The sequence below is a fragment of the Mugil cephalus genome, chromosome 10 (assembly GCF_022458985.1).
Source record: "Mugil cephalus isolate CIBA_MC_2020 chromosome 10, CIBA_Mcephalus_1.1, whole genome shotgun sequence".
Taxonomy (NCBI): domain Eukaryota; kingdom Metazoa; phylum Chordata; class Actinopteri; order Mugiliformes; family Mugilidae; genus Mugil; species Mugil cephalus.
In genome coordinates this window covers 7,782,519-7,809,459 of record NC_061779.1, presented here as the reverse complement: position 1 = coordinate 7,809,459, position 26,941 = coordinate 7,782,519, and the positions used below count along the sequence as shown (strand labels likewise).

At 42.1% G+C, this 26,941-nt stretch overlaps 1 protein-coding gene across 4 annotated transcripts; it reads left to right on the top strand.

The window, feature by feature from the left end:
• The first annotated feature begins 437 nt into the window (after positions 1–437).
• edc4 (enhancer of mRNA decapping 4) lies at positions 438–26,009 on the top strand. Of its 4 annotated transcripts, none has more exons than XM_047596664.1 (30): positions 438–627; positions 3,331–3,490; positions 3,580–3,691; positions 3,956–4,055; positions 4,981–5,167; positions 5,357–5,504; positions 5,715–5,819; positions 6,399–6,511; positions 6,620–6,703; positions 6,819–6,914; positions 8,555–8,651; positions 8,848–9,028; positions 9,120–9,186; positions 9,758–9,849; positions 10,060–10,244; positions 10,694–10,773; positions 11,172–11,304; positions 11,392–11,687; positions 11,818–12,048; positions 12,655–12,756; positions 12,870–13,013; positions 13,500–13,536; positions 14,623–14,770; positions 15,004–15,159; positions 16,249–16,364; positions 16,458–16,623; positions 18,209–18,395; positions 20,098–20,317; positions 21,221–21,384; positions 23,915–26,009. In XM_047596664.1, exons 1-30 carry the CDS (start codon positions 540–542, stop codon positions 24,096–24,098), a joined length of 4,179 nt encoding a protein of 1,392 aa, XP_047452620.1. In that variant the 5' UTR covers positions 438–539; the 3' UTR covers positions 24,099–26,009. The 4 variants fall into 4 exon arrangements, with proteins under 4 accessions (XP_047452620.1, XP_047452621.1, XP_047452618.1 ...); XM_047596665.1 differs by having other exon boundaries at positions 6,596–6,703; XM_047596662.1 differs by having other exon boundaries at positions 3,301–3,490.
• The last annotated feature ends 932 nt before the right edge of the window (positions 26,010–26,941 follow it).

Here is a 26,941-nt window from a genome sequence, read left to right as displayed (position 1 = left end):
ATTTTATTTGGCCTGTCACTTCGTGACTGAGTTGCTGTCGTTCCCAATCGCTTCCACTTTGTCATAATACCACTAACAGTTGACTGTGGAATATTTAGTAGTGAGGAAATTTCACGACTGGACTTGTTGCACAGGTGGCATCCTATCACAGCACCATGCTGGAATTCACTGAGCTCCTGAGACTGACCCATTCATTCACAAATGTTTGTAAAAGCAGCCTGGACTGGAATGCCTGAATTCAGTTATTTGGATGAATGGAGTGAATGTTTTTAGCTATACAGTGCATATTCTGAAGTTAAAATGTCTAACAGTCTGTGTTACTTACTGTGGAGGGCGATATTTTATGAGTGTATCTGAACCTCTTTTCATTTTGAGGTAGGAACCATTGACCTGACACGCAGAGAGAAGTCGGAATCAACGGAACGTACAAACCGGAAGTTTAGACGGTTGCTCTGGGTGAACACAGTGACAGTATCGCATCAAACAAGAAATCATACTCTTCCCCCTAAATTAACCCAGTCTCCCCCTTTCCCTCACCTATGGCGTCCAATTCTAATATCGATATCGAGGGTGCGACCCAGCATCTCCGGGACATCCTCAAGCTAGACCGTCCCGGGAACAGCGCCGGTAAGTTGGACCGGGAATAAAAGCGGCTGCGCTGTTTAGGCCGCAGCTAGTTAGCAGCTAGTTGCCAGCTAGTTAGCATTGATGCCCTGCAAATGTGTTTTGACTTTGCGAGCTGCTGAGCTATGCTAACTCAACAATAAATTGACATATCTATTTCGACTCCATTTTCCCCGGAACGATGAGATACGCCAAATTCGTCATGATGTTTGCGGACTAGCTGCGCTCGGAAAGTAGTTAGCCGTCCTCAGGGTTAACTAGCATACGAGCTAGCCTGTGTCACAGTCTATTCTGTGATGTAGTAAAGCTGTCTCTTCTACTGTGAGTTGCGGGGGAAACTAAAAATATTTCGTTTATCTAAAACTACCTGGGCTGCATATACCCATGTGAATCCAAATCAGTGCATTTAATCTCTATTTATCGTGGTTTAGCTTGGATTATATCAATGCTACCCATAATTAGCTTGAGCCTACATAAACTGCGTAGAAGGTCGGTGTTCTTGCCTAATTTGATTAATCCACTTCAGGTTTGTTCTTTTGTTTTTTTTTTTTGGTTCCTTCTTAGCAGTAACACTCGATTATTTGGGAAAAGTAAAAAATATAAAGTGCCGTAACAGGGGAATGAACGGGTTTGAGGAAGCTGATGTAAAATAAAAAGGCAGGTGTCTTAAAAGTGTTAACTCTTGTGTGTTGTAGGCTTCATTTCCCTGTCCCCGTGCCAACCTTATAACACCATATTAATTTGACTAATTCCTTGGTTGAACAGGAAGAGGACGCCATATTCTCTGTGTTTAGCTCAAACTGTTTTGTTAAAAGCCACTGAAATGGGAAAATCAAAGCAGTAAAGTTAGAGTAGTTTGGGAACTTGTTGATGATAATAATACAGCGGGAGATATTATATATTCCTTTTTTAATGAATACAGTAGAGTAGACTATGGAGGGACAGACACATTTAATACATAGAAAAATAAGGTACACCAGTGAAAACAAAATTCTAATATAGCCCAAACTAAATTTGCCTCCAATTCAACTGCATGATAATTTTTGTGTTTGTGGTGCTGTTGAACTGTATTGAATTAAACATTAAAGTGTTTCTGTTATTAAACCTAGCCCACTGACTAGAATGTGCCTGTCGCAATAATTTAAGCATGTGTCCGTACAACACAACATATGCAATAATCTCACAAACCACAGTCCTATTTTAAACAAACTGTGAACACCATAACCTCAGCGAAAATAAGGTTTTTGATTTCACTGGCATAACGTATGAACTGCCTAGTCAGTGCATTGTATCGACATTATAACCTTACTCTTACCTAAAGTCTGATTTAAACCCGTCAGTCAGGACTAATTTCCCAGGTGAATGATAATAAAATAGCTGCCCTGTCCCTGAACCCACTGTTTTGGGAGATATTCTCATATACTACAGCAGCTGGTTCTGTAATAGATGGCCCTATTAACCACTGGGTATCAAGCACTCAATGTGATACTAATTACAGTTATTTAATTTATTTAATGTTGGAAATTTGGGCGGGCACGCATATGATAAGACATTGCCTCTAATCTTTAGTGACACAGAGCAGCTGCATTTAATACCATCTGGCTGGGCTCGGTTGCTGTTTAGATGTTAAACCCCTAAACTCCTCAAATTTACACACTGCTACTAAATTTAAAAACATCCCTCAAAAAAAATATCACAACTTTTCTTCTAAATGAAATGCTGACATTACAGAATGCATGTTTTTATGCAGTACTGGCAGTGCATTTTTGGCCATGAAGGTGTCCAGAGGGAGTATCTGGCACTACGTAAAAAATACTAATACAATCAAATCAATTTTTATTGCTAATCTTTGACATATCCCAGACTCTAGTCACTACCAAAGCCCCGTCCACTTACTGTTTATTTTATGGAAAATAATTCAGTTTTTGTGTTGGTTTGTTTGTTATTTGTTTAAAAAAAATACCCTGAAAACTATTGAAAATGTGGTACTTTTGAGCAGGTCTGAAGTTGTTTAATTGATTTATGAAGAAAATATTGCTGTACGAGGATTTTATGGATGTTTTGGGAGGGCACAAGGTTTAATGGCTGTGAGCCAGCATGCACACAAGCAGGGCTTTAGAACTGCTCAGATGAATTGAGCACAGTTATTATTACAAATATATTAAATTCACTAAATGATTTTCCTGAAATGAGATAGAGAGTGATTGATGTTTGTAAGCGAGACGCCATTCTCTTATTCTAAAATCATATTAGCGACTGTTTCATAAAAATATTTGTCTACCCAAGTAATTAAATACATCAATAATACTAAAACTAAACCATCTACCACATTTCTCATATATAAATATTTATAATGCTGTGATTTTCCAGTGGAACATTTTGTGTAATGTATAAAAGTACATCTATAAATTAAATGAAGTTGGTAGAAAACAAGACTAATATCAACTGAAACTAAATCAAATCTAATGCACATTTACTGAATAGCAGAGTTGTACATTTTCAGTCTCTGAAAAGTAAAGTATATAATCAAAATGTGAATGACACATGGGTAAAGAGAATGAATTTGCGTCACTAAATTTGCTTTAAGTCTAGTTCTTTTGCACTGTAATGCTTAAGTAAGATGATGATGATGACCCCCTTGCAAGTATTTTAATCCCTTTTCTTTGTGCCACTCAGCACAATACATTCTTTCAATGTCTTCCTCAGATGTCCAAACAAATGAAGGCCAGAGGAAGCCTTCTTTCAACGGAGAGCTCAACGGCTTATTGGGAGTCGGGCTGCTGGGGAGCACTGATCGGTCAACCATGTCAGAAACTAGCAGACCCATCTCTACAGATATGAGCTGCTCTCAGGAGACTAAGAAAATGTGAGTTGGCCAATAAACCACCATGGCAATGTAACATTTGTGGCTTTATTTTTTTTTTAGAATCTAAATTGATGTTGCTGTAATTTTAGCTGTCTTTCTGGTGACGACGGGTCTACCTGCATCCCCATCACCTCAAACAACGTGGAGATTGTGGCAAGTCAAGATTCCAGCATCAACAGCAAGGCTCGAGGCAGCAACAAGGTAAGAAACTCAACGCATCCGCTACAAAATGGCACCGTCTCTGCCTGAAATTTGGAGAGTCAGGGTCTGCGGCTGTTATTTATATCGATGAAAACCTGCCTCTGTGATGACTCAACACAGTGGCCTGAGCTTTTCTTTCTTAAAGTGACAAACTGCACTCCTATTTTGCAACCTGAATAGTCCTTCATTGTGTGCTCAGTTCAAAAACAAAAGTCATTATTCAGAGATATATTTTTTTTATTTGTTAATTTGTGTTTCATCCAGGTGAAGATTCAGCCGGTTGCCAAGTACGACTGGGAACACAAGTATTATTATGGCAGACTGATAGCTGTGTCCAACTCCTTCCTGGCCTATGCCATCAGAGGTGAGCGTCCTGGAGTAATTATTTAGTTATCTTATGGTTATCCTTAAATGACAACCATCCTTTGACATCAAATAGAGAACTGCAATCACAGACAATTTGGAAATGAATATATTGTTTGGTGCTTTTCATAATGTTGTGCTTTCTTTTTGGTTGTGAATGTTTCATGTATTGCAGCCCTTTGTTCAGTTGAATTATATGGTTCCAAAAAGAATTAGAAGCACTGACACATAGAAGAAGTTTAATGGAGCATGTGACATTAAGCAGATATCACTACACTTGGCAAGCAAAATATTCCAGAAAAGGAGATGAAGATGAACATATTTGAACACAGAGTAGTGGCTTCGCTCTCACTCCCTTCAGGTTACGGTCCTGTAGCGTTTGGTTTGTCATTCTTTAGCTTTCAGAACTGCTTGACAACATCTGGGCACGGAGTCAACCAGTTTCTGTAACAGCTGGTGCCAGCAAAGCTTTTAGTTCATCCACACTGAAGCATCGCATCCGCATACATGCTCGTTCTGACTGAGGTCAGGATTTGGGAGGGCTGTGTAGGACTTTTCAAAAATATTTGGAAAGCGGATAGCTTTTATGGTTTGGACCGGTATCCTTTAGGGAGATAAAGTTCTGTTTCTGCAATCATTTCTGGTTAGTTTGCTTCAAATTATTTTGCACTTTCAGATCTCAGAATCGGTTTTAATAAAGATCACAAGTTATTTATTCCTGATAATTCACCAGCAACTGGAGATTTTTTTTTAAAATTCCCAATTTCCCCTCAGGGTTGAATAAATTTTTTTCTGATTCTAATGAAAAATGTCTCTTGTTAAACTAGTTTATTTTAACATGTGGATACTGTGATGTGTTTCTTTGCTGTTATGCCGCGGGCTCCTTGTCTTATCTTTGTCTTTAAAAGCAACCTCTCTTTCCTCAGGAGCCAACAACCATGCAATGATCCGTGTCCTGAGTGTGGAATTCGCTGAGCGCTCCCTGCTCAAAGGATTCACCGGGGCCGTCACAGATCTGGCTTTTGCCCACCTCGACTCCTCCCTGTTGGGCTGTGTAGACGAAGCGGGCAACCTGATGGTCTGGCAGCTCACCTGCACTGGAAGCAAGATACTGTATCCTGATATATATGTAGGAGAAACCCAAAAAGAAAGAGTGGGAGGTTGTTAAACTGAATATAAATGCTTTAAAGTTATTTGAAGCGTCAATAACCACACTGGTCATACGCAAACCTCCGATCTTTACAGGAACTTGTCCAGGTCGTGTCCTTTTCCACCGCTTTCCTTAACTCTTGTTCCATGCAGAGATCAGATAGTGGTTCATATCCGACGACCAGAAGACACCCCACTGAACTCCCACCGCCGCCTCATCTGGTGCCCGTTCATCCTGGATGACAATGAAGAGAACCAGGACGACACCAGCCAGACCCTGGCCCTTTTACATGAAGACAGGGTACGAGTGCTTTTCACAGAAATGGATGGAAAATGCACAGAAATAGCAAATACACAGAAACTTTTAGTTTTACAACACAGATTTAAGATTTTGCAGCTTTGGGTATAAGAATAAACAATGATTTCAGATGAATACTGCCTTGTTTTTAAGTTAAAATGGATAAATTACATCAAACGAACAAACTTTTCATCTCTATTTTTACTATTCTAGGCTGAGGTATGGGACCTGGAAGTCTTGAGGGCAAACAACACCAGCTGGCCTGTTGATGACACAGAACTGAAAGATGGCCTCATCACAATCAAAGGACACACTCAGGTAGGACACAGAATAAAAGCTCAGTTCAAAACAGTTCAGTTCAAGGATTTTCTGACCATGTTCCAGATAATACTTTCATGTTTTCTTCAAAGTAAACTCAGGGATCAAAGAATACTATTAGCTCACGGTTTAATGCATACCTCATTTTTTTCTGGACACTGAATTGTGGATGGACCCTACTTTCTTAACTTTCATACAGCGGATCAGTTTGAATCCTGTGGCATGACCTTATCACAGAAAAATTTTAGTTTGTAAGTTTTTTTTTTTTTTTAAAAAGATGCGACACAAACCCACGACTTGTGAATTTTTGTGTCGCTCTTTATACTGATATGTATAAAGGAAAGCATCAGCCAGGAGCTGTTGCCTGCTTTCATACAATCAGGAAGTAGATCTGGGTGATGGTGCTACAGATATGTAGTCAAATGTTATTGAGGGCAATGTGCGTAACATGCTGCCTCATGTATTGTTTCCTCTTCCTCTGCATTGTACTCACAGCTTTCATTCCACTGCTCTCCATGCTTAAGTGATGTGTGAAATGCATGTATGTAAATGTTCATTGTGTAATGTTTGTTCCTCCAGCGAGTCAGCGAAGGTGCACTGTCTCCAGATGGGACGGTGTTAGCCACAGCCAGCCACGACGGATACATCAAGTTCTGGCAGATATACATCGAGGGGGGACAGGACAAGCCCAGGTGAGCAAGCAGGACGACCTTGTGTCACAGATTTTGTCCGGCTCTCTAGTTTTGCCCCTTCCTATCTGTTCTTCACTCTTTCAGTTTTCCTTCCTCTCCGTCATCCAGGTGTCTTCACGAATTGCGGCCACACGGAGGACGTCCCCTCTCTTGTCTACTTTTCTGCGACAACCACAAGAGGCAGGACCCAGAGTGAGTATGGGCACAGCTTCCACTGAAATTTATAACACATGTACATTATTTATACTTCATCTGTATTATCTTTCTCTTCTCATTTCTCACCTCTTATCCCTCCCTCTGTTTGCAGGGTTCCTTTCTGGAGGTTTCTGATAACTGGAGCAGACCAGAACCAGGAGTTGAAGATGTGGTGCACTGTTTCTTGGACCTGCTTACAAACCATCAGGTTATTCTTTTAGTTTATTTCAATATTTCAACCACTGTCTTTCCCTGTTAGTTGTTAAATGTTAGGAACTTTGCTCAGTAAATTTGGAAATTCTCTGTAAAGATGGATCCTTTACAAAACCGCATCTAGTTCTCGAAGCTCTGTAGTACACATCCCAGGCCTGTGCTTGGCGCTGTTTCAGCTACAGTGCATCAACCCTGCACTCCGTATACAAGCATACAGTCTGGATTACAGTCTGTAGTTCTTTTTAGCTCATCGTAGTGGAGAACTAACAGTGTGTGTTACCATAGCCACCCAACAATGGTCAGTATCTGATGCAGCACCGTCACAAGCCTGTAGTCCACCAGTGATGATGTTGTTGTTATGAGACGTCGGGGGGTTGAGGGCAGTGAGCGCCCAGTTTCCTTTTTTACGAGTTATCTAACCGACGCACCTGATTGGTTCATCATTCTTCTTTTTTTTCACCAAGCGACGCCAACTCTGCTTGGCTTCCTTTTAGACCACAGTGTAATACGCAATTTGGCTACATAACATGTAGAGGGGCGCTGTTTTAAACATTGAAAAATCCTCAATCATTCTTGAGAAGAGAAATAAGGAAGAGACGAAATGACACAACAGAGAATTGGCGAAACTGTTTAGAGGAGTGTTTTCATTTAAAAAAAAAAAAAAAAAAAGAAAGAAAGAGAAAGCATGGCTTCCCTTGGCCTGCAGGAGAAAACACCACTGGTTGAGGGTCTAGGGATCTGGCGATGACATCATCTGGGGATGACATCATTGTGTTCTTATCAGGCGTCCACACGAACAAAACACATTAACCACACAGGCTTTGTATTTGTCTTTTTTTCATCCTGGGATCTGGATTCAAAAAGGTTCCAGTCCCTGAAAAATGTGTCTCCCTCATGGCGGTCGGCTTAAACATGCGAGACTTAAGCGTATTTGTGTAAACGTGGCCCCAGTCCAGCACATAAGGACAGGTGTAGCTGCTGAAGGTGCATCTATTGGAGGAAATACCATCACAGTCCATGCTAAATGATCGGCTGGAGTCCTCTAACTGGGCATAACGATAATATTTAAGTTCTGCTTGGAATACCCCATGAAGCTTATATACGTTATCTGATAAAATAAATGTGTTTTCTATGCCCCAAAATATCAAACAACAGAGAACTTCACTGACAAAGAGTCTGGAAAAAATTTAACAGAAGGTGTTTTTCTACCACAGACTTTATTCCTAAAGCTGAATTGATTCAATAGGAGATGAACCAAGGTGTCTCCATTTCTCCAATGTTGCTGTTCACATAGATTCCAGCTTGGTTCATCTGTTTAAACACTATTTTTAAGACACTCTTGTTTTTCTACCTCCATGTTTCTGTCCCTCCTCATCTGATTTTACCTTATGTGGAGCTAATATGTTCAGAAAGCAGATCAAGTTCAGATCAGAAGCTAATGTCTATCTATTGAACAGATTTATAGACAGTTTACTCATCTCTCTCAATCTAATCGAAAACATCTTCCTGTCAGACCAGTGTGTTCTGGACATGAGGCATTTTTATTATAATGATTAGTGGCATACTTGTCTCTGTGTAAACGCCGCAACAACACAATATAAAAGTTCTAATTATGGAGTGTTTTTCCTCTCACAGGTTTTCTCCGGATCCGTTAAACTCAACCCTGCCAAGCCTCAAGGCCAGTCTGGATCTGTCTTCTGAGTATCTGATCCTCACCGACGTCCAGAGGAAGGTTAGTAGAGCGATCACAGCAGTAAAGGAATATTCATGAGTATTTTTTTATACCAGTAATATTGCTCGATGTAAAGGCTCCCATCGAAGAAAAGTTAACTCAATCTTGTAAAAACTGGAACTAGGCCTTGTGTGTCCGTCCCCTTTTCCCTCTGTTCTTATCCTCTCCATCCTATACCTGACTTGTCCTTTGCCAGGTTTTGTACGTGATGGAGCTACGACAGGACCTGGATAAAGGAAAGGCGGGTTTCACGGCCGTGTCAGAGTTTTTGCTGACCCACCCTGTGCTTAGCTTTGGGGTCAGGGATGTGAGCCACAGCCGGCTGCGACACACCGAGGTCCTCCCAGCAGAGGAGGAGAGCGAGAGCATGACTACAGGTGTGTGTCTGCGCACACATACACAAAGAAAGAACATTAATGTTGCTAATTGTTGCTACATTGCTTTTCTTTTTTGTGTTTTTTTATCTAGAAGGAACTCAAGGACCCACCGAGTCCAAGTCCGGGATCCAGATTAAACTCTACTGTGTTCACACTAAGTAAGTTTTCTGTGTGGTGTCACTCTTTATTTCATGTTCATTAGAACAATTCATGTCATCAAGGAAGTCAAGACTATAACACACCATGTATAGCCAGGATTACCTTTTTTTTTTATGTGTGGGTTATGTTAATGATTTATGAGAGGGTAAATAAGGAATGTGTAGGAAGGTGTAATTATAGCATTTGTCAACCTTCAGTAGAAATAGATTTAAAAAGGTTCATCAAGCTTTCTGCAGATTATGCATCATATACATGGACTGTAACTGTTCCTGCAATTGTCACTGTTTCCCAATATTGGGTGTGTGCGTTGGAACAAACTGCTTCACAGGAAGGCCTCTGTCAAAGAAGAAAGTGTCTTTGTTAAAAGTGGCTCCATGGTCTCCACTGTATAGCTTGTGTGTTTCGTCTGTGTTTTGTCACATTCAGTGCAGCTTCTAAGGCACAAGTCTGATCAGTGAAGCAGCTGTAATCACTTACTGGTGGAGGAGGTGTGCAGGCAGTTATACCTGGTTTATGGTCGTCTTTAATCTGTCTGTCTGTCTGTGTGTGTGTGTGTGTGTGTGTTTTCAGGAGTCTGCAAGATGTTCAGATCTTGTTTCAACCCAGTGCTGGTTCCAGTTCTCCAGCCTTCCTTCCACATTCTGATTCTCAGGACGGCTTGGGTAAGTTTCATAAACCCACGCTATTTATTCTTGTTAAAAGACTAATCCCAGTCCTTGGTTTTGAGGCATTTTTGTTTAGCTCCTGCTCTGATCTCCCTTTGCTTTCCGTTTTCTTCTTCCTTCCATCTTTTTCATTCAGCGTTTCCCTTAAATTCGCATTTTAAATCAAATATGGTCACACAGCTGACTTTGCGTGTTTTTTTTTTCCAGCCGGGTTTTCGGACCATCTCACTGACCAGAGCTCTGACAAGGACTCGGGGAGCGGCTCCCAGACTGACCTAAGGAAGATCCCATCGCTTCCTGCTCCCTCTGACTTCCTGTCGAACTCTGCCACCAGCAGCGGAGCGATGCCCAAGCTGATGACGCCTGACGCCTTCATGACACCAAGCACTTCGGTACAAACTCTCAAAAAGCCAGAGCAAATTTTACCGTCCGTCCTTCTTAAACAGAGAGAACGAGCTGTTTCACGCTTGCAGCGACAGCTGGAAATCCTGCAGCTTCAGCAATTACACTATGTGTCAAGTATGTTTTCAGTCATTGCCTGGCAACATCTCGCCCTATAAATAGCATCTCCTCCCACATTGTTGCTGTTAGCAGCACTCAAAACACAGGGTCCCATAACATGTCAATACACATGTTAAACTACACTTTAAATGTAGGAACTTTCTGATCTGTCAGACTGAGATGCAGGGAGATGTTAATTGAATTGATGAAATACAAACTTCAATGCGAGGCGTCCCACGGTTCATATATATGTATATATATTATATTTTTAGAAAGAGAGAGAGAGAAGCTACTTTCCAAACATACTTGTTGACTAGATAACTATTTTGTCATCTTCAAGGTACCTGCGTCTCCTGGCAGCAGCGCTAGCAGCCTGACCATAGTGACCGCTATCAGTAGCAACTCTGACTCAACTAACAGGTGAGTTTTTCTGAGTGGTTTTGAAGAGTTGTGGTTGTAATTCCCTTGGTTATGAAAGAGATTTTCACAAAAATAAAGTTGTCATTGGTTTCAGGGGTTTGAGGGATCTCCACAATGTTTTCCTTCCAAATATATAGATTTTTTTTTTTTTTAAATCCATTCACCTCTCAGGGCTGTGACTCATGTTTTGAATCTCCCTCACACTTGGACAATCAGCTCGTCATGTGGCCTCAACAGATTTGTCACTGCACCTTAATTTCTGATGCGGAGATTCAGGAAATGATTTTATGAATCAATGTCAGGTCAAAACAAGATCTATTTTCTATTGTAGGCACAGAAGTCTTTCTTTTGTCCTCTAGTCACACGCATGATAAGTATGTCTGTCTACTTGTGCACAGAGCTATGGACGATGTCAGTCAGAGTCCTAACAGAGCAGACAATAGCAGCAGTAGTAGTCTGACTCTCTCTGCCTCCACCAGCAGCCCCAGAGCTGCTTCTGCTGTGCTGTTGCCTGGACTCGAGAACCTACAGGTAAGTTCTCACACTCTCCTATTTCTAGCAACCTCATATCCGTCTCCAGGTTATTTCCATACATAATGCACATGTTCCCATCTCCAGGCTTTGGCATCCCCAAGTGGTTCCCTGGCACTAGACAACCCTCAGGTCCTGGATTCTCCTCTCCTGCCGCCGCTGGGCTCTCCGACGAGGGCCCGGTCACCTGACGTCATCTCCTCGGCCTCCACGGCCATGTCCCAGGACATGCCAGAGATCGCCTCCCAGACGCTGCAGCTTCAGCGCGGATTACTGCCCAGCTTGGAGCCCTTATCTCTGTCTGCCCTCCAGACGGACAGCATGGCCTCTGCCGCCTCTGCTCTGCACCTACTGACTTCACCACGCACTGCCAACAACAACAAGTATGTTCAGAACAAGCGGAAATCAGAGAAGCAACTTCATGATTCCATTGATATTTATTTAATTTGTTTAATCTTGTTTAAATGTTTAAATACGGACTTTAAGTCAATACGATTCTGTTTTCTGTCGTAGCCTGCTACCCCTTGAACTCGGAGGAGCAGACGGACCCGTGGGCGGGGCAGCAGAGTCAGAGCCCAGACTCAGCCATACCCCGTCTCTACTTGAGAACGCGCTATCGCAAGAAAATCCCGGGGCGGGCGGAGGGTCTTCGGATGGCAGCGTTGGCCACACCTCTTGGCCGGCTGCGCCAGACATCACCAGGGAAACCAGGAACAGCCTCAGGGACAACGGTCTTGTAGACTGGTGAGTAATATCACCAAGAAGTAGTGTGATAACAATAATAAATGCACGGCTACCATACTTGGTGTGGCTGCGCTAGAGCAAACATCCCTTGGTTTGCTGTTCTCCAGTTGTTGTTGAGGGTCTGTGACTTTAGTTCAACAGTGTCAAACTCATTTTGATTTAGTAGCAATTTGATCTCAAGCTGGCTGGACCAGCAGCATAGTAAACTATAAATAACAACAATGCTAAATGTTCCTCTTTGTTTTAGTACAAATAAGACCTAAAAAGAAAAGTGGAATTTCAGCACGTTGCAGAAATCTGCGAATGTTTTCTATGTAAATTTTACATCTTAAAAATTCATCTTCCTGATCAGATTAATCTGGAATTACAAAACTGAAGACCTGACCCGTGAGAGGACAACTTCTTCTTGTCCTCCTAGTGAATAGTAGCTCTTTTATGTTCCCCTATTGAATGACAAACACAGACTACTGCCCCCTGCTGGTATGAAGGGTTATCTCCTCTCCAGTCAAACTTCCTTACTACTAGTTATTTGAAGTTGTTTCGATGTGTACGTAACTTAAAAAAAAAATATGAAAAAGTGTGTAATTGTTATTATTTATGCCGTAGTTCAAGAGAGGAGTCGAAGGAGAGGCACTTGAGCTCACCTTACCATCGACGCTCTTATCACCTCACGCAGAACGACAGTCAGGATGCCGGCACCGAGCAGAGGTAAGACCAGTGAACGCACCACGACACAAACATTACTGTCCTTTCTAGTGTATCTCAGAGCGTGTGGCACATATCTGCTTCATCTTGTTTTTGTTTTGTTTTTCTCGACTCAGTGACCCTGATGATGAGGTGGCCAGTCTAGCGTCATCTTCTGGAAACTGCGGCTCTCGCTCTTCTCACAGACTACCGGTGAAGGACTGGAAGGCTTCACCTCGAGGCTCACCAAAAGTGAAAAGGAAGATCAAGAAAGATGACGGGTATGTCTGTGTTTGATTGGGAATGCTGCGCAGTTAAAAGAAGGAGCTTACGATTTAAGATAGGAACCCATTCAGAAGATAGAAATATGCCATGAAAACATCAGCTGAACGTCGGATTGTTTAAATATCTAGTTACACCCGGCCTTAAATTCAATCTGTGTCTAGATTGGAATAGCTTCTTCAGGATTGTTAATGTTTTGGCAGCCTTTCATGTTTAAGTGGTAGACGCGGGTGCATCAGAAGATTATTTTACAGTCCCTTCAGACCATCCATTCATTTAATTCAACATAATTAAATTAGAGTTCAGCCGCTGGAGCCCACAATACATAAATGTACATGATTGGAATGGATATCATTCAGAAAATAGCATAAATGAACCAAAATAGAGTGCAGAACTCCATTAAATCTACTCTCAAGAACCAGGATGAACTTAATTCATTGGTTTGAGTGTAAAAGCTCTTTAAACATTGTTTCCCCTCTCTACAGTGAATCATCTCAGGCCAGGCACATGGACTCTGCTCAGGTAAGTTGATCTATATCCATACACGCCTGTAATAGCTCCCTAATGGAGGTGATTAGGCACATTTTTTTTTCTTTTTAATGGTAAAAAGAGACATTTTTATCTTCAGATGACTCATTCGTTCAGAAACAAACCTTGTTTCATCCCCTTTTGGCCTCAGAGTAGCAGCGCAGGTGTGTTTGGGTGGTGAATGGGCAGGGCAAGAACACTTCTGGCTCATTTGGTCCCAGATTGATAATTAACCAGCGACTGATTAGACAAGTACGGACAAAAACACTATACTGAGAAACGCCCAACGACTCTTCTCCTAAATAAGATGCACGCAACCCGATTATATGGCAACAAAAGCTGTGGCTCACTGAAAGACTTCAGAAGAACCGAGTTAAAATTAACATGTGCATTTCCAAACATGAAAAAAGATATGTGGCTAAAAGGACAAATTAGCTGTTCAGTAGCCTGATGACTTGTGGTTAAAAAAATGTCTTTGAACCTGCTGTTTCGAGTGCAAGTTCTCTGAAACCGCTTGCCATATGTTAGGAGTGTAAATTGGTAAGTCTGTAGATGGGGTCAGAGAGGATCTGCTGTGCCGTCCTGCTGCAGCGCTGGCTGTAAATTCTTGGCTCTGACTTGGTTGATGCACTGGACTGATTTTACCACCTCCTGCGGCGCTTTACGTTAGAGGGCGATAGAGCTGCTGTAACGGGTCCTAATGTTCCCAGCGAGGATACCGAGCCTTTCACTCACTTTGAGGCTAATTTTTGTACAGTTATCTACTTTACCTCTGTGTTAAGAAAAAATATACTTCTAATCCAAGTGTAAATCTGTCTGGAACAACGTATTTAATAATTAGTCACATTTTATCAAAGCATCTTTTTTTAATATGTCTGGTCAGAAAAGATCAGAAAAGTCTACAAATATACATAAAGTGAAAAAAGTCTCAAAGGTTGACAGACGAGTGATCAGTAACCAGTCCATCTGATACATGATGTGTACAAGATAGTGGTTTATTGTTGACATTTGATAATATTTCATCTTTTCCACCAGTTCTTGATCTCCTTTATTTCAACTTTTCTCTCCATCTGCCTGCAGTTCAACACGGAGGTGCAGGATGAGTTGCTGATGCTGCTGCGTAGCCAGCAGAGGGAGTTAACTGAACTACGAGGGCAGATTGAAACCATGCAGAGCTCCATCATGGCTCAGGTGGAACACGTCCTGACGAACCACCAGGAACAAGAGCGTATCCCTCAGTCATTTCTTACTCGTTCTGTATTTATTTACGATAGTTTGTGTATTATGCATTTCCACATCACAAAACACATTAAGCTCTGTGAATAATGTATTAGATCTAGAATGAGAAAAGTAACCTCAGTCTTTGAAGCAGTAACAGCTTGTTTTCTCCTCCGTGTCAGCCAGCAACGTTTCTCTGGTAATTTTATTCTTGTGAGCACCCTTGACCTTTCGCAACCTCAGACCACAGACTAGAGCGAGTGCTGGCGGAGAGTCAGAATCACCAGCAGCAGCTTCAGGAACAGCTCAGCCAGCAGCTCAGCCACGCCCTGGGCTCAGCGCTGACCAGCAGAATGGACAAAGTGCTGCGGGATGAAATGAAGAAGACGGTCCCACAGAGTAAGGAGGCACAAACACACACTCAGCCATAACGTTATGACAGGTGAAATAAATAGGTGGGATGTGTTGTGGATGAAGTGGACGTTTTCTGCTCAAGAAAAGCAAAAACAGACAAGTGGAAGAATTTAAGAGACTAAGATTGTGATGGCAGGACAAGCATCTCCAAGACTGCACGTCTTGTGGGATGTCTCCAGTCTGCAGTGGTCAGTACAACTGTATCAAAAGTGGAAAAGCAGTGAACAGACGACAGGGTTGTTGATGCATGATGGGTGTGAAGGCTTGCTAGTGTGGTCTGATCTAACTGACAAGCTACTGTAGCACAAAATGCTAAAAAAAATAATGCTAATGCTGGTTCTGATAGAAAGGTGTCTGTGCACAGTAGATCCACGTTTGAGGAATGTGTGCTTAGGTTCAAGCCTGACAGCTGTGTCAGTATTTTGGTCTGTTACAGTGAGTCTCGGTGGTTGTTGTTGTTTGTGCACATGAAAACATGTAGATTTCCCTTAATTTTATGCTCTGAGTGGGTGTGAGCTGCCGTTTGCAGATAAATAATACAGCTCAGAATTAAGTTAAATCATCCTCAACACTGTCTTTGCTAATTCAAATTAGAATATAATGAACAGCACTGAATAAATCTTAATGTTTGTCACAAATGGTGTCATTAGGTAGCGTTTAAAATTTGAAATGGTTCCTTCATTTTGTAGATTTCAACAAAATGTCATCATCATCTTCATTGCTTTGCAGCTTTGTTTTGTAGCAGGGGATAAAAATGGACAGTCTGTAAGTGCTCACTGGGCTGTAGATCAATAAATTCACTGTTTACTGTGCTTTCAGATCATCCTTATGTGTGTCTAACATTAAATATAGCAGGAGCAGCTTGGGTGTGTTGGGCTGAGACACTAAATTAAGTCGTCTTCGGAGAGATTATTTCTTACCTGGCCTCTAATTTAAGATGTAGATGGTCCTGTCTTGTTTTTCTTTCCTTTTTCTCTTTCTTTTTTTTTTTTGTTGTCCCTCCAGCATTGAATGTGTGCCTAATTATAGAGGAGTTCTTGCTAATCTGTCTCGCTAATTCTTTTCTCTCTCCAGCGATCTCTAAGAGTCTGGAGCCGGTGACGGGTCAGCTGAGCAACACGATCGCTGCCAGGCTGGCCGCCGTGGAGGTCATCCTCAAGGACAACGTGGTGAAGGTGGCCAAATCCAAAGTAGGTGGCTGGCTTACTTTACCGCCCGTCCGCATTTCCTCTCTTTTTCTGAGCGTCATGAACAAATCCCACTCCATCTTTCTCGTTCCGCAGAACACAACGGATGCGATCGGTCGAGCAGCGGCTGAAGCGATGCAGGGACCCATCCAAGCAGCCTACAAAGACGCCTTCCAGAGCATCGTGCTGCCTGTTTTTGAAAGAGGCTGCCAGTCCATGTTTCAGCAGATCAATGACAGCTTCAAACAGGGCACACAAGAATGTAAGGCGCCACGTGTTATGTTTTTACTGACATGCACAGAAAGTACATATTTGTATTATCTCTCTGGTGGCTCATCTTTAAACATCTTTGTCGTTATTGAGGCACTTTGCATTGTTGTGTTTGTTTTATTTATTGATTTATTTGTCAGGGACATTGCACATTAATAAATGATAAATTGTGAGTACAACCTAAAACATCAAATACAGTGCGTTAGAAAAAACAGTACATACAGCATGCACTTACGAGTGAAACAAACAACACTGTACAATACGATTTTGCAGACAGAGGAGATCGTACAGCAGGGCAGACATGAGACTGTTGGTGCTGACAGACCTGGTTGTTAATGAGCCAGGCTTTGAGGTCCTGTGTGAAGGACCTGTACGTGGTGCTCTGTCCTATGTGTGATGGTGGAGTAACTCGCTAAACTTCCTCTTCATCTCAACAAACTGTTGCTCTGGTTATTCTATCACTTAGCTCAGTGGAGAAGGTGCAAATCCATTCAGAACTTTATAGGTCAAGCAGTTGTCAAAAGATGGTATTTGGGCAAGATGTTGTAGATATGGTGGTGTCTGAGCTTGGTATCCAGCACCTTGATGGCCTGTCTATAGACTGACTGAAAGGGCTTCTAGTTTGAGTTGGGAGTGATGCGAGGGAGGATCATTGCATGAAAGTTGTTCCTGGTACTGGCCTGTTCCTGAGTCTGTGCTTGAGCCCACCGCTGGAAACTGTCATGATGCGTATAGAGTGTAGACGGTAAATAAACTGGTCACAGTGCCTCTCTTCCAATTTTATTTCCATTCATGTCTCTGCTACCATGTAGCTACATCAGCGCTGTTACTAATGGCCAACTTTCCCTCTTAGATGTTTCAGACATATTTAACACCACGCACAGAAAACATTACCATCACAAGTATGATACATATGCAAACCCTATAGAAAACAATGACATGATATGAAGCTAAGGAGCTGCGAAGGGCTACAAGGGTCATCTTCCTCCTGCGCGCAGAAGCTAAAAAAAGATGAATTGGACCTCGTCAAGCTTCTTGTCAAGTGCGCATTTATAATTAAATCCTCATTCTGAGCCTCACCAAACAGAAGCCATTAACCACAAAGCGATTTCTAACTCATCGGTTTCACTCTTACAATATAATTTGTTTCCTAAGATTATTAAATTATGCATTTCTTCTGATTGTGAGCGAGATCATAAGCGACTCAATAAGTTTCCCTCCACAGAGCTTTGTCACATCCAGTCTGGAGGTCAAACACAAACACAAGTCACATGATCGAGACAAAATAACCTTCATAAATCTGATGTTGTGACCTTTGAGTGTGAATGAGCTAAACATCTCCACCGTTACTGTCTGTGTATCGGTGTCAGGTTGACTGCAGCACAAATTGTTCTCAGTGGGTTCAGGAACTTTTTTGTTACGCTGACTCATTTAATCCAGCGTTAATAAAAAAAAAATGATTACTCACCAGAGTTGTGAATGTATTTCACGATGGGTTTACTCGTGTGATCGGAGGATGAAATGTTCTTCTCCCCTTTATTTATTTATTCATTCATATTTTTTTTTTATCTGCGTAGACATCCAGCAGCTCGAGACTCATATGAAGAACAAAAAGCAGAGAGAGCAGGACACGCGAGACCCCATGGTCGGGCAGCTCCAGCAGATGATCGACTCCTTCCAAAGCTCCACTGATCAGCTCGCCAATAACATCACAGCTAATGTCCGGGCTGAGGTCCAGCACCAGATCCAGATGATGGTGGGAAAGTAAGTGTCCGAGCGGTTATTTATTGACCCAGATGTTGGGGAAAATCCCCCCAATCCTTTTTACATTTTTTTCCCCATTACTTCTATGAATACAGTTTATTTTAGTCTGGGGGTCTTCAACGTTTTTCAGGCCAATAGCCTCCAAACTGATGGAGAGATTTTATATTAGCTTGGCCTAATGCTATTTATAAATATACTTTATTATTTTTTTGCATTCAGTATTAAACTATTCAAATAATACATGTTCAAATTTCCAACAATACCTGTAAACATAGCTAAATGTAGTAGGGACAGTGAATCGCTGAATGAACGATAACCTCAATTTATCCCTCCACTGAAATATGTTGGATTCATGTTAATGTGCATTTAAGTTTTGGGTGGAAAATGAAACAAAATGTATGAAAAATGTCTAATCACCGAAAGTTTTTGGTACTCCTTGTTGAAGACCTATGCCTTAGTCATACAAGCACGAAAATTTTCTTTCTGTGACTGAGAAGACACATCAGTAGGAAATTATGACAAAATATCAACTAGACAAGATAAGAATGTTATTTGAATATCAGACGTTCAAAATACATGATCTCTTCATTATGGGATGAACACGTTTGCTCCTTTCATTGGATTGGAAAAGAGGTGTTTGTCTAATCTCAGGCGGTTGCTGCCAACTAACAAATTTTGTGGAATAACACGAAGTTTGAAGGATCATCACTCTTCTATTTATGCAATAAGTCTCATCTAAGAACTTCACAAGCTGCCGTTTTGCGCTGCATGAAGTTATTGCCCTGTGCTGACTTTTTACTAACAAATATTTAAATGACGTACAGCAGAGTGTATCATGTGTTAGCTTTCAGCTAACTCCAGCTCCTGGACTGAATCCTTTTTTGTGTTATGCTTCCTCTCTGTGACACAACAGGCTGATGACATCCAACTGTGGAAAAAGATGTGTTGATTCACACCTGGATTCAAATTTCTGCTACATAAACTATAATATAAGTTTTAATTAAATTGGTCTAAAGTGAGGAAAACTCTGATAACTACTTTGTATTATATTAAAAACTGCCATAATTAATGTTGAAATGAAATATATGAAATAATTAAAGGTTGACAAAAATGCAGCAACTTTTCATCAGCAAAACATGTCAAGGATAAAAAATGACTAAAATGTGACTCAGACTGCTGAGCATTTTCATCTAGAATCAAAACGTGGGCGTCAAAGTTAACACCGGCTCACAGCGATTGATCTGAAAGCATTGATAGATATCCCAAGCAGACATTTTGAATATCTGATGTCACGGTATGTCAGCAGATGCGGATGCCAGCGCTCGCTGACTCTATTGAGCAGGTGCCTAATGGATTGGAGGGTAAAACAAGCAAAGCTTAATCCTGGGGCTAATGTAAGAACATGAATTCGATCAAGTCTCTTGTTCCCTCTGCAATTAATTTCATGGCCTCTGGAGTTTTATAGATTGTGTGGGGGCCGGAGCAGAGGGAACGCAGTCGGCCAAATACAAGTTTAAAATCTGGAGAAGGAAGCGACGGAGCCGAACTTCAGAGACAGATTTAAGATGATATGCTGTTTGTTTAATACACCAAATAAAAAGACTGGATTAGCGAATTGTTCCTGAAGCTCAGTTATAATCTCTCTGTTTCTTGACTCGCTACAGTGGCTGAGAATAACTCTCCTCCTTCTCCTCCTCCTCAGCTTGCAGGAGTCTATTCTTAGCCACGTGCAGCGGATTGTCAAAGGAGAGGTGAGCCTGGCCATGAAGGAGCAGCAGGCGGTCGTCACCTCCAGCATCATGCAGGCGATGAGGTCGGCGGCCGGCACGCCCGTCCCCACAGCGCACCTCGACTACCAGACGCAGCAAGCCAACATCCTGCAGCTCCTCCAGCAGGGCCAGCTCAACCAGGCTTTCCAGCAGGTAACACACTCACACACTCACACTGCAGCTTTCTTTGCAGCAGAACTTATAATGAATTCACTGCAGGCGCTCTCTTGATATACATGTGTGTTCATACTCGGTGTGTCCACCAGGACCACAGGCCTCAGAAAAGCCATTATACTGTGACCACTGCACACTCCCTCTTGCAGACTCCACCTGAGCATTAGCTGTGCTGCAGGCATTCATAACGTTTGGCTTTTTTTCCCCGCATTGGTTTGCATTTAAAATGTTTTTAAATTGTGGTCCAGAATTTTTCTTTTTCTACTTTTGCTTTTTTGTCTTTTTGAGTCACAGAGTTCAGTTGTTAATCTGTTGACTTGTGTTTTGACACTGACACTTTGTTTATACTTATTAAAACCCCAAAAACTTGTTTTGACGTAGAGGTTTTTAAATCTTAAAGGCAACTGAACATGTTTCTTCTTCAGTCCGAACCTCTTTATTAGAAACATTTGTTGCTGGTGCCCACCTGAAACTCACGAGACCAGCGTCTGTTAACGACCCGTTACACACCTGCAATTAGAGTTAGATCCCACTCTAAATGTTCCCTTTGTTGTATAAACAGTGAAAATACAATTTTTTGTGTACTTTTGTACATGTTTATGATTTATTTTATATTTTTTATGCAACAAACACCAAGAACAATTCCTTGTATGTGCAAATCTACTTGGCAATAAAGTCTTTTCTTATTCTGAGGTGAAATTGTGCAGATTAACTTTAGTATAGTCTTGTTTTTCCCAAATCTCTGCAGCAGACACTTAATAAAAGTACAGAAACAAGTTGCAAAACTTTTTCTTGCTTGCTGGTGCAGTGATCTGTATTTCTTTGTAGCTTTAAAGCACTGAGTTTGAGTAAATTTGAGTTTGTGTCCCACTCTCTCCCCAGGCTCTATCTGCAACAGATCTGAACTTGGTCCTGTACGTGTGCGAGACCATCGACTCTCAGCAGGTGTTCGGTCAGCACCCCTGTCCTCTCAGCCAGCCCGTGCTGCTGTCCCTCATCCAGCAGCTTTCTTCCAACCTCTCAACCCGCTCTGAGCTCAAGATGAGGTGAGGAACCAGTCTCCCTGTCGTTTGTGAGAGTGTCTGGATTAGCAGGATCAGAGGAAACGCGCTGTGCGTGTGGTTGATTTGTGAGTGAACTCATGGGAAATTAGAGCACAATGGACGTAACGTGGACTTTGTAAATTAGAAATAACAAAGAGCTACCAGAAAAGAACAAACTAATGCTAGTAAACAGATTATCTACACTTACATGGGATTAACTTTATGAACTGGTAATAACTTAATCCTAAAAAACAAAGGATTCATTAAGTAGCCAGGAAATTATAAGGGTGCTATTTTGTCTCCTTGATCGTAGTTTAATTCGTTATTGAACGATAATGGATGTTCAGTCACCACACCCCACGTAAAGTTTTTACTTTTATTTAAAACAAGCTTCTTATAACTTCCAAGAGGTGTAATATTTGGAACAATTCACCACTATGTGTATTTTACTGTTGAGCCTTTCAGCTCATTTTTTACAAGTCCTGCTTTAGGACCTAAAGTAACTAAAATCATTTTCAGACCTGCAGTAATTCACTATTTTTTTTTCCTTGTGAAGAGAATTGCCTTGGTGATGCTGCACGCCATCCTAATTCTATTTCATTTCTCATACCGCTGTAGTCTTGCGGGTGCAGCAGGCAGAACTCCCAGTTTTGGGGGGAAAATGACGCCGGTGAACTGTGCACGGTTTACTTCTCCCAACCAAACGCTTTAATTATAAGTTTTGAATTGCATCCTTCTCTCGCTCTCGTGCGGCCTCGTGTTCTCGCCCCTCGATCCGGTAATAAAAGCCAGACTTTTGCTCCCCATCTAATCTCGACCGTACGTCCATTATTCGCCGTCTCCCGGGGGCTAAACGGTGTTAAAGTGCTGACCCCCATCACCCGGGTCCGTCTGCAGCTCTGCTGCATGGCCGTCCGGGGAGCTGGGGTGATCCCATTAATAGCAGCGCTGCTTTCGCTCTCTACTCTCTGCGTCCTTCATCCTTTATCCTGCTACCCTGCTCACTCTTGGACTTGTTTCGACTGTTGTCAAAATGTGTCTGTACGTTTCTCTCTTCCTCTTCTCAGTCCTCGTGTTCGTTTACTGCAACGCTCCGTCTCTGGATCGTCTGTCTGCTTCCGAGTTGCTGCAGCTGCTCTTATGGCCCTCTAGTGTTGCTCTGTGCCATCTGTAGATAGAGATGAGAGGGTGTGGCTGAATTTGAAGTGTTGTTTTTGGAACGGAGACGATCAGAGATCGTGTTAGGATTGCGTTACAATTGAAAAAAAGAACAGGCTAAATTACAGTCCCACTTCAACTTCCACTACTCTCAGTGTTGCTTTCTGTAACAGCTGTTTTAATCTGAGCGTCTGTCTGCGGCTAGACTTTAGAACTATCTCAGAAGAATTTTTATAAAGGACTCCCAGAAGCATTGCTGGGATTGTTGGGACTACAAAAGGGCGTCATTATCCCCTGAAAATATGTGGCCGTTAGCGGACTCGTTAGCTGCCTGTGAAGAACGCGCCGTTGTACAAACGGACGTGAGAATGATGTGGAGGAGAGCGGGCGCGAAATTGCAATTAAATGTGTTTTTGAGCGTTGAACAAACTGTAGCTACACCCAGATTATTTTTCCGTTAAACATTAGCATTGGGAAAGACACGGAGTATCTGGGCCGTTATGAGCAGTGACATTAAACGCCCCCCCCCCCCCCCCCCCCCCATTAACGAGCGCGTTGGCAGTTGATGGAGCTATGATGTGCGTCATGGGGACTTGGCAGGAAACCAGCTGGCGACGCGGGAGCGGCTCTTAATGTTAGATCGGGAGCAGGTAGCGCTCCGGACACGCTGATGAATGGCCGTTAACTCTGCCGCTGGACACTCTACCCTCCAGATGTCCGACTGAGACTATTAATTAAGGAGTTAAATGTAGTGCAGCCCGGAGAGACGGAGAGAGAGGACAGGGCTAAAACTCAATTTCTGCATTTCGTGTTTGACAATGTGTGTTTGGATGCAGCCAGACAGACAGTCAAGGACGCGTCTGACTTTGTGAATATGAAAGGAAGTTGAGGATTTGCTTCACTCATACCTGCAGCTTCTCTAAGGGTCAAAGTCGGTGTGTGCTACACTCGTATTGCTAATATCGAAATTACTGAAGACTCTTTTTGATTTGGAGTCGGAACAAAAGATACTGCGACCTCTTTTCTTTCTCTTTAGTCCAGTGTCATTTTTAAGTTTTAAGTGGTAGTTTTCCGTAGTTTTCAAGTAGCATCAAACGCTGATGAACGCTGATCTCTTTCCACCACCGCGTCTAACATCCACTTTGCATAATCTGTAAATGTTTGACTGACCTAACTCTCCAGAATAAAGTTCTAAGCAAGTCAACCTTAGTTAAAAGAAGAAGTTTTGATGCAACAGAGACATGGTTTTAGTTTAATGAAGACCTGAAACGTGCAACTAAAAGACCGGGCTCGTCTGAAGCCCGATACCGAGCGGGACGTCCTTATCGTGAATGTTTTTTCTGTTTTCTGACCTCTCTTGTCTCTCCGTGCTCAGCTACCTGGAGGACGCAATAATGAACCTGGACCACGGCGACCCCCTGACCAGAGACCACATGTCTTCAGTGTTGGCCCAGGTCAGACCGAAGCTCTTCACCTTCCTGCAGCAGGACCCCCACAGCCCGCTGAGCAAGAGGGCGCGGCGCCTGATCATGATGCTGCAGGGACTCGTCAACCACTAGTCCTTCGCTCCGACGGGTTCCTCCTCGTCGACGACCGCTGCTGTCGAATGTTTAAGAGGAGAGAGGGAGCACCTAGGACAGCTACACCCCGAAAATCCAGACCTTTCCCCTCCACCTCCTCCACCACCTCCTCCTTCTCCTCCGCTGCGCCAGTGAAGTGTCAAGACAGTTTTTTTGTTACTTGTTTTTCCTGCAAGACAATAATTGTCTGCACAGAAAGATTGTTGTGGATATCTGTTCGAGAGACTCTTCAGTTCCCTGTAGATACTTCCAGACCTTCATTACTGCTGCTTTTTTTTTTCCACTTCCTCCACCCTTTTCTGGCCATTTCATCTCTGCCTCCAGTCTTGAGTTTGATTCATCTGTTCGTCTCCGTCTTCCCTCCACCTGCAAAAAAAAAAGAACAAAAAACAAAAAAACAAAAACGCAGACGCTTCATCTAAATGTCGGCGAAACTCGAAGATTCTTCTGACCAGATGTCGTTCCTTTTTTTTTTTTGTTGTTGTCGTTGTTGCGACACAAGGAACTGTGACGCAGAGAGCTACTTCTGGAAGTAAAGTCCACGAGAAAAAAAAAAAAAAAACACCTCGACAAGTAATCAGCGGCATTTTTTCACCCCCCTCAACACAAACAAGCATCCTGGAACCTGGAATTCAGTTGTGGCAGGATTATGTAGTTTGTTTTATTATTATTTTTTTTTTTTTTTTAAAGCTAATCCTGGCAACCAGAAGTATGTAACACCCAGAGGCGGCATATTTCCTATTTTCAGTTATTTCTTAATAGGTGGAATAAGGCCAGATCTCTGCAGAGGGTCGACAAGTTAAATAATATGCATGCCTCTTTCTGATTTCCTTCGTTCGGCTTTGTTTTTAGAAATTGCTCGAATGACGGTTTCTGAAACTTAAATATTTGCGAGGATCCTCCGAAAGGCTGAAAAGAATTCCCCCTTAATAAAAAATAAATAAATATATAAATAATTGGACATGTTTGGAAGTCAGCAGCCGTCCACATGTATAGCTCTGTCCCCCCTCCCCTTCCTCCCTTTCCCCTCCCACCTTTCTTCTGTACGTCACTCCCTTTTTTTATATAAACATTTAGTATTTGTAAGCCATGTATACTTGCTTTGTTAAATTAGCTTCCTACACATAATTGTTACTGATGATGTTGTTTTACCAGGATATTCCAAATGTTTGTAAACTTAAATGTGCAGTTACTTCTCTTAGGCTCTAGGAGGCAGCCCTTAGTCAGACTGCAGGCCCACCTGGCCCCCTGCTTCACATTTTAGGTTTTGAATTCATTCATTCCTGCTCTTTACAGTATCTGTCCCACCAGACCAGACCAGACCAGACCAGACCAGGAGAGTGTGTGATCATCTGTGTACAGCCCCATTCACACACACACACACACACACACACGTCATTGTGTAATTACAGGGTGGCCACACTGTTTAGCCGATTGTAAAGATAAAACTAAAGTTGTGTTAATTTGACCCGTGTGTTTAGAATCAGTTGTCTAGCAAGTGCCTTACTGTATTTTATCAGTTCAGAACGACTTTTGCGAGCGTTTGTCGGTAAACGTTTGCAGTAAGGTCTCACGACGGCGGGGAGAAACCTGCACGTTTCGCTTTGCAAACATTTGACGGGAGTCGGCTGATGTTTTTCGAACGCTGGTTTCTGTGTGTGGGGGGGAGAGAAAGAGAGAGAAAGAAGTAATATTTTGACTACTACCAAACTGAGCTGCTTCACTGAGAGCTCTGTGTGAGGGAAGAGTAACTGAAGCTCGCGTGGATGTTCGTTTCATTTCTCCATCGTGTTCTTTTTCTTTCCCCCCTCCGCTTGGTTCTGTTGCATCTTTTACGGTTTATTTTACCCTGAACGTTTTGGAAATAAAAAGAAAAACACTTCAACTGTTTATGTCTTTGTTTTGTTTTTTTATTGGCTTACACACATGAAGCTACAGCTCTTTGATTCCATTGTTTCCATTTATTCTTTAGGATTTAAGAAGAACTAGGGGTTAACTAGCTCTTGACAATTCACCGCAGCACTTCTCTTGAGTGGGTTGGAAGGTACTTTATCCGGGGATGGACGGACAGGTACGTATTTATTATTCTGACAGGAAGAGTTGCATGTTAATTAAAGGAAAGGTTGTAGGTATTCCCCTAATCCCTTATATCCCTAAAGAAATGAGGTGGAGTAATGAACACGGACATGTATCAGTTGCAGGGATCTGTTGGAGAAATTAAATTTAGAAAGGTTTCATAGCCCTTTCCACCCTGAACGGAGGTTTCTAAATCTGGACCAGTTTGTTTCGGTTTGTTTTTTTTGGACAGTTATAGGATTTATTTGGTATTTTTTCACTTTCTGCTTTTTGTTCAGAGACCACCTCAGTACAGGTTCACCACAGGCTGACCAGACCTGGGTCTGTGGCATAAAGTTTAGAAGACATTCGTTCATTATCAAATAAAAATTTTACCTTAAAAATCTAAATACTTTATTAAGGACTAAAACAACACATTTTACACCGACTCGTGTGGCCACATTTAATTTGTGAGTCTGTACCAACTAATTCAGAGAGAAAGTGTCCATCAGGCGCAGGGAGCATTTATTTCTTAATCATGACCTCTTACCTCGAATGTTTAAATTCATTTTGCTGACTCTTCTAGTTTAGCTTGGAGCTGCTTTCACTTGCTTCTTTTTTCTTAAACTTCTCAACCGTTCCAGGCTTAAACATTTAAATCAGCTAAAACGTAAAGGTCAAAAATGAACTAATACATATAAAATAGTGCAGAAAACCCTCGTTCCTTCCTGCTTTAATAACATTTTGATGCATTAAACTCATCGCGG

Coding starts and splice junctions, on each gene's coding strand:
- edc4 (XM_047596661.1), top strand. CDS start 540: ATGGCGTCCAATTCTAATATCGATATCGAGGGTGCGACCCAGCATCTC. Junction 9,187..9,757: donor CTCTACTGTGTTCACACTAA/GTAAGTTTTCTG, acceptor GTGTGTTTTCAG/GAGTCTGCAAGATGTTCAGA. Junction 15,160..16,248: donor GAAGAAGACGGTCCCACAGA/GTAAGGAGGCAC, acceptor TTCTCTCTCCAG/CGATCTCTAAGAGTCTGGAG.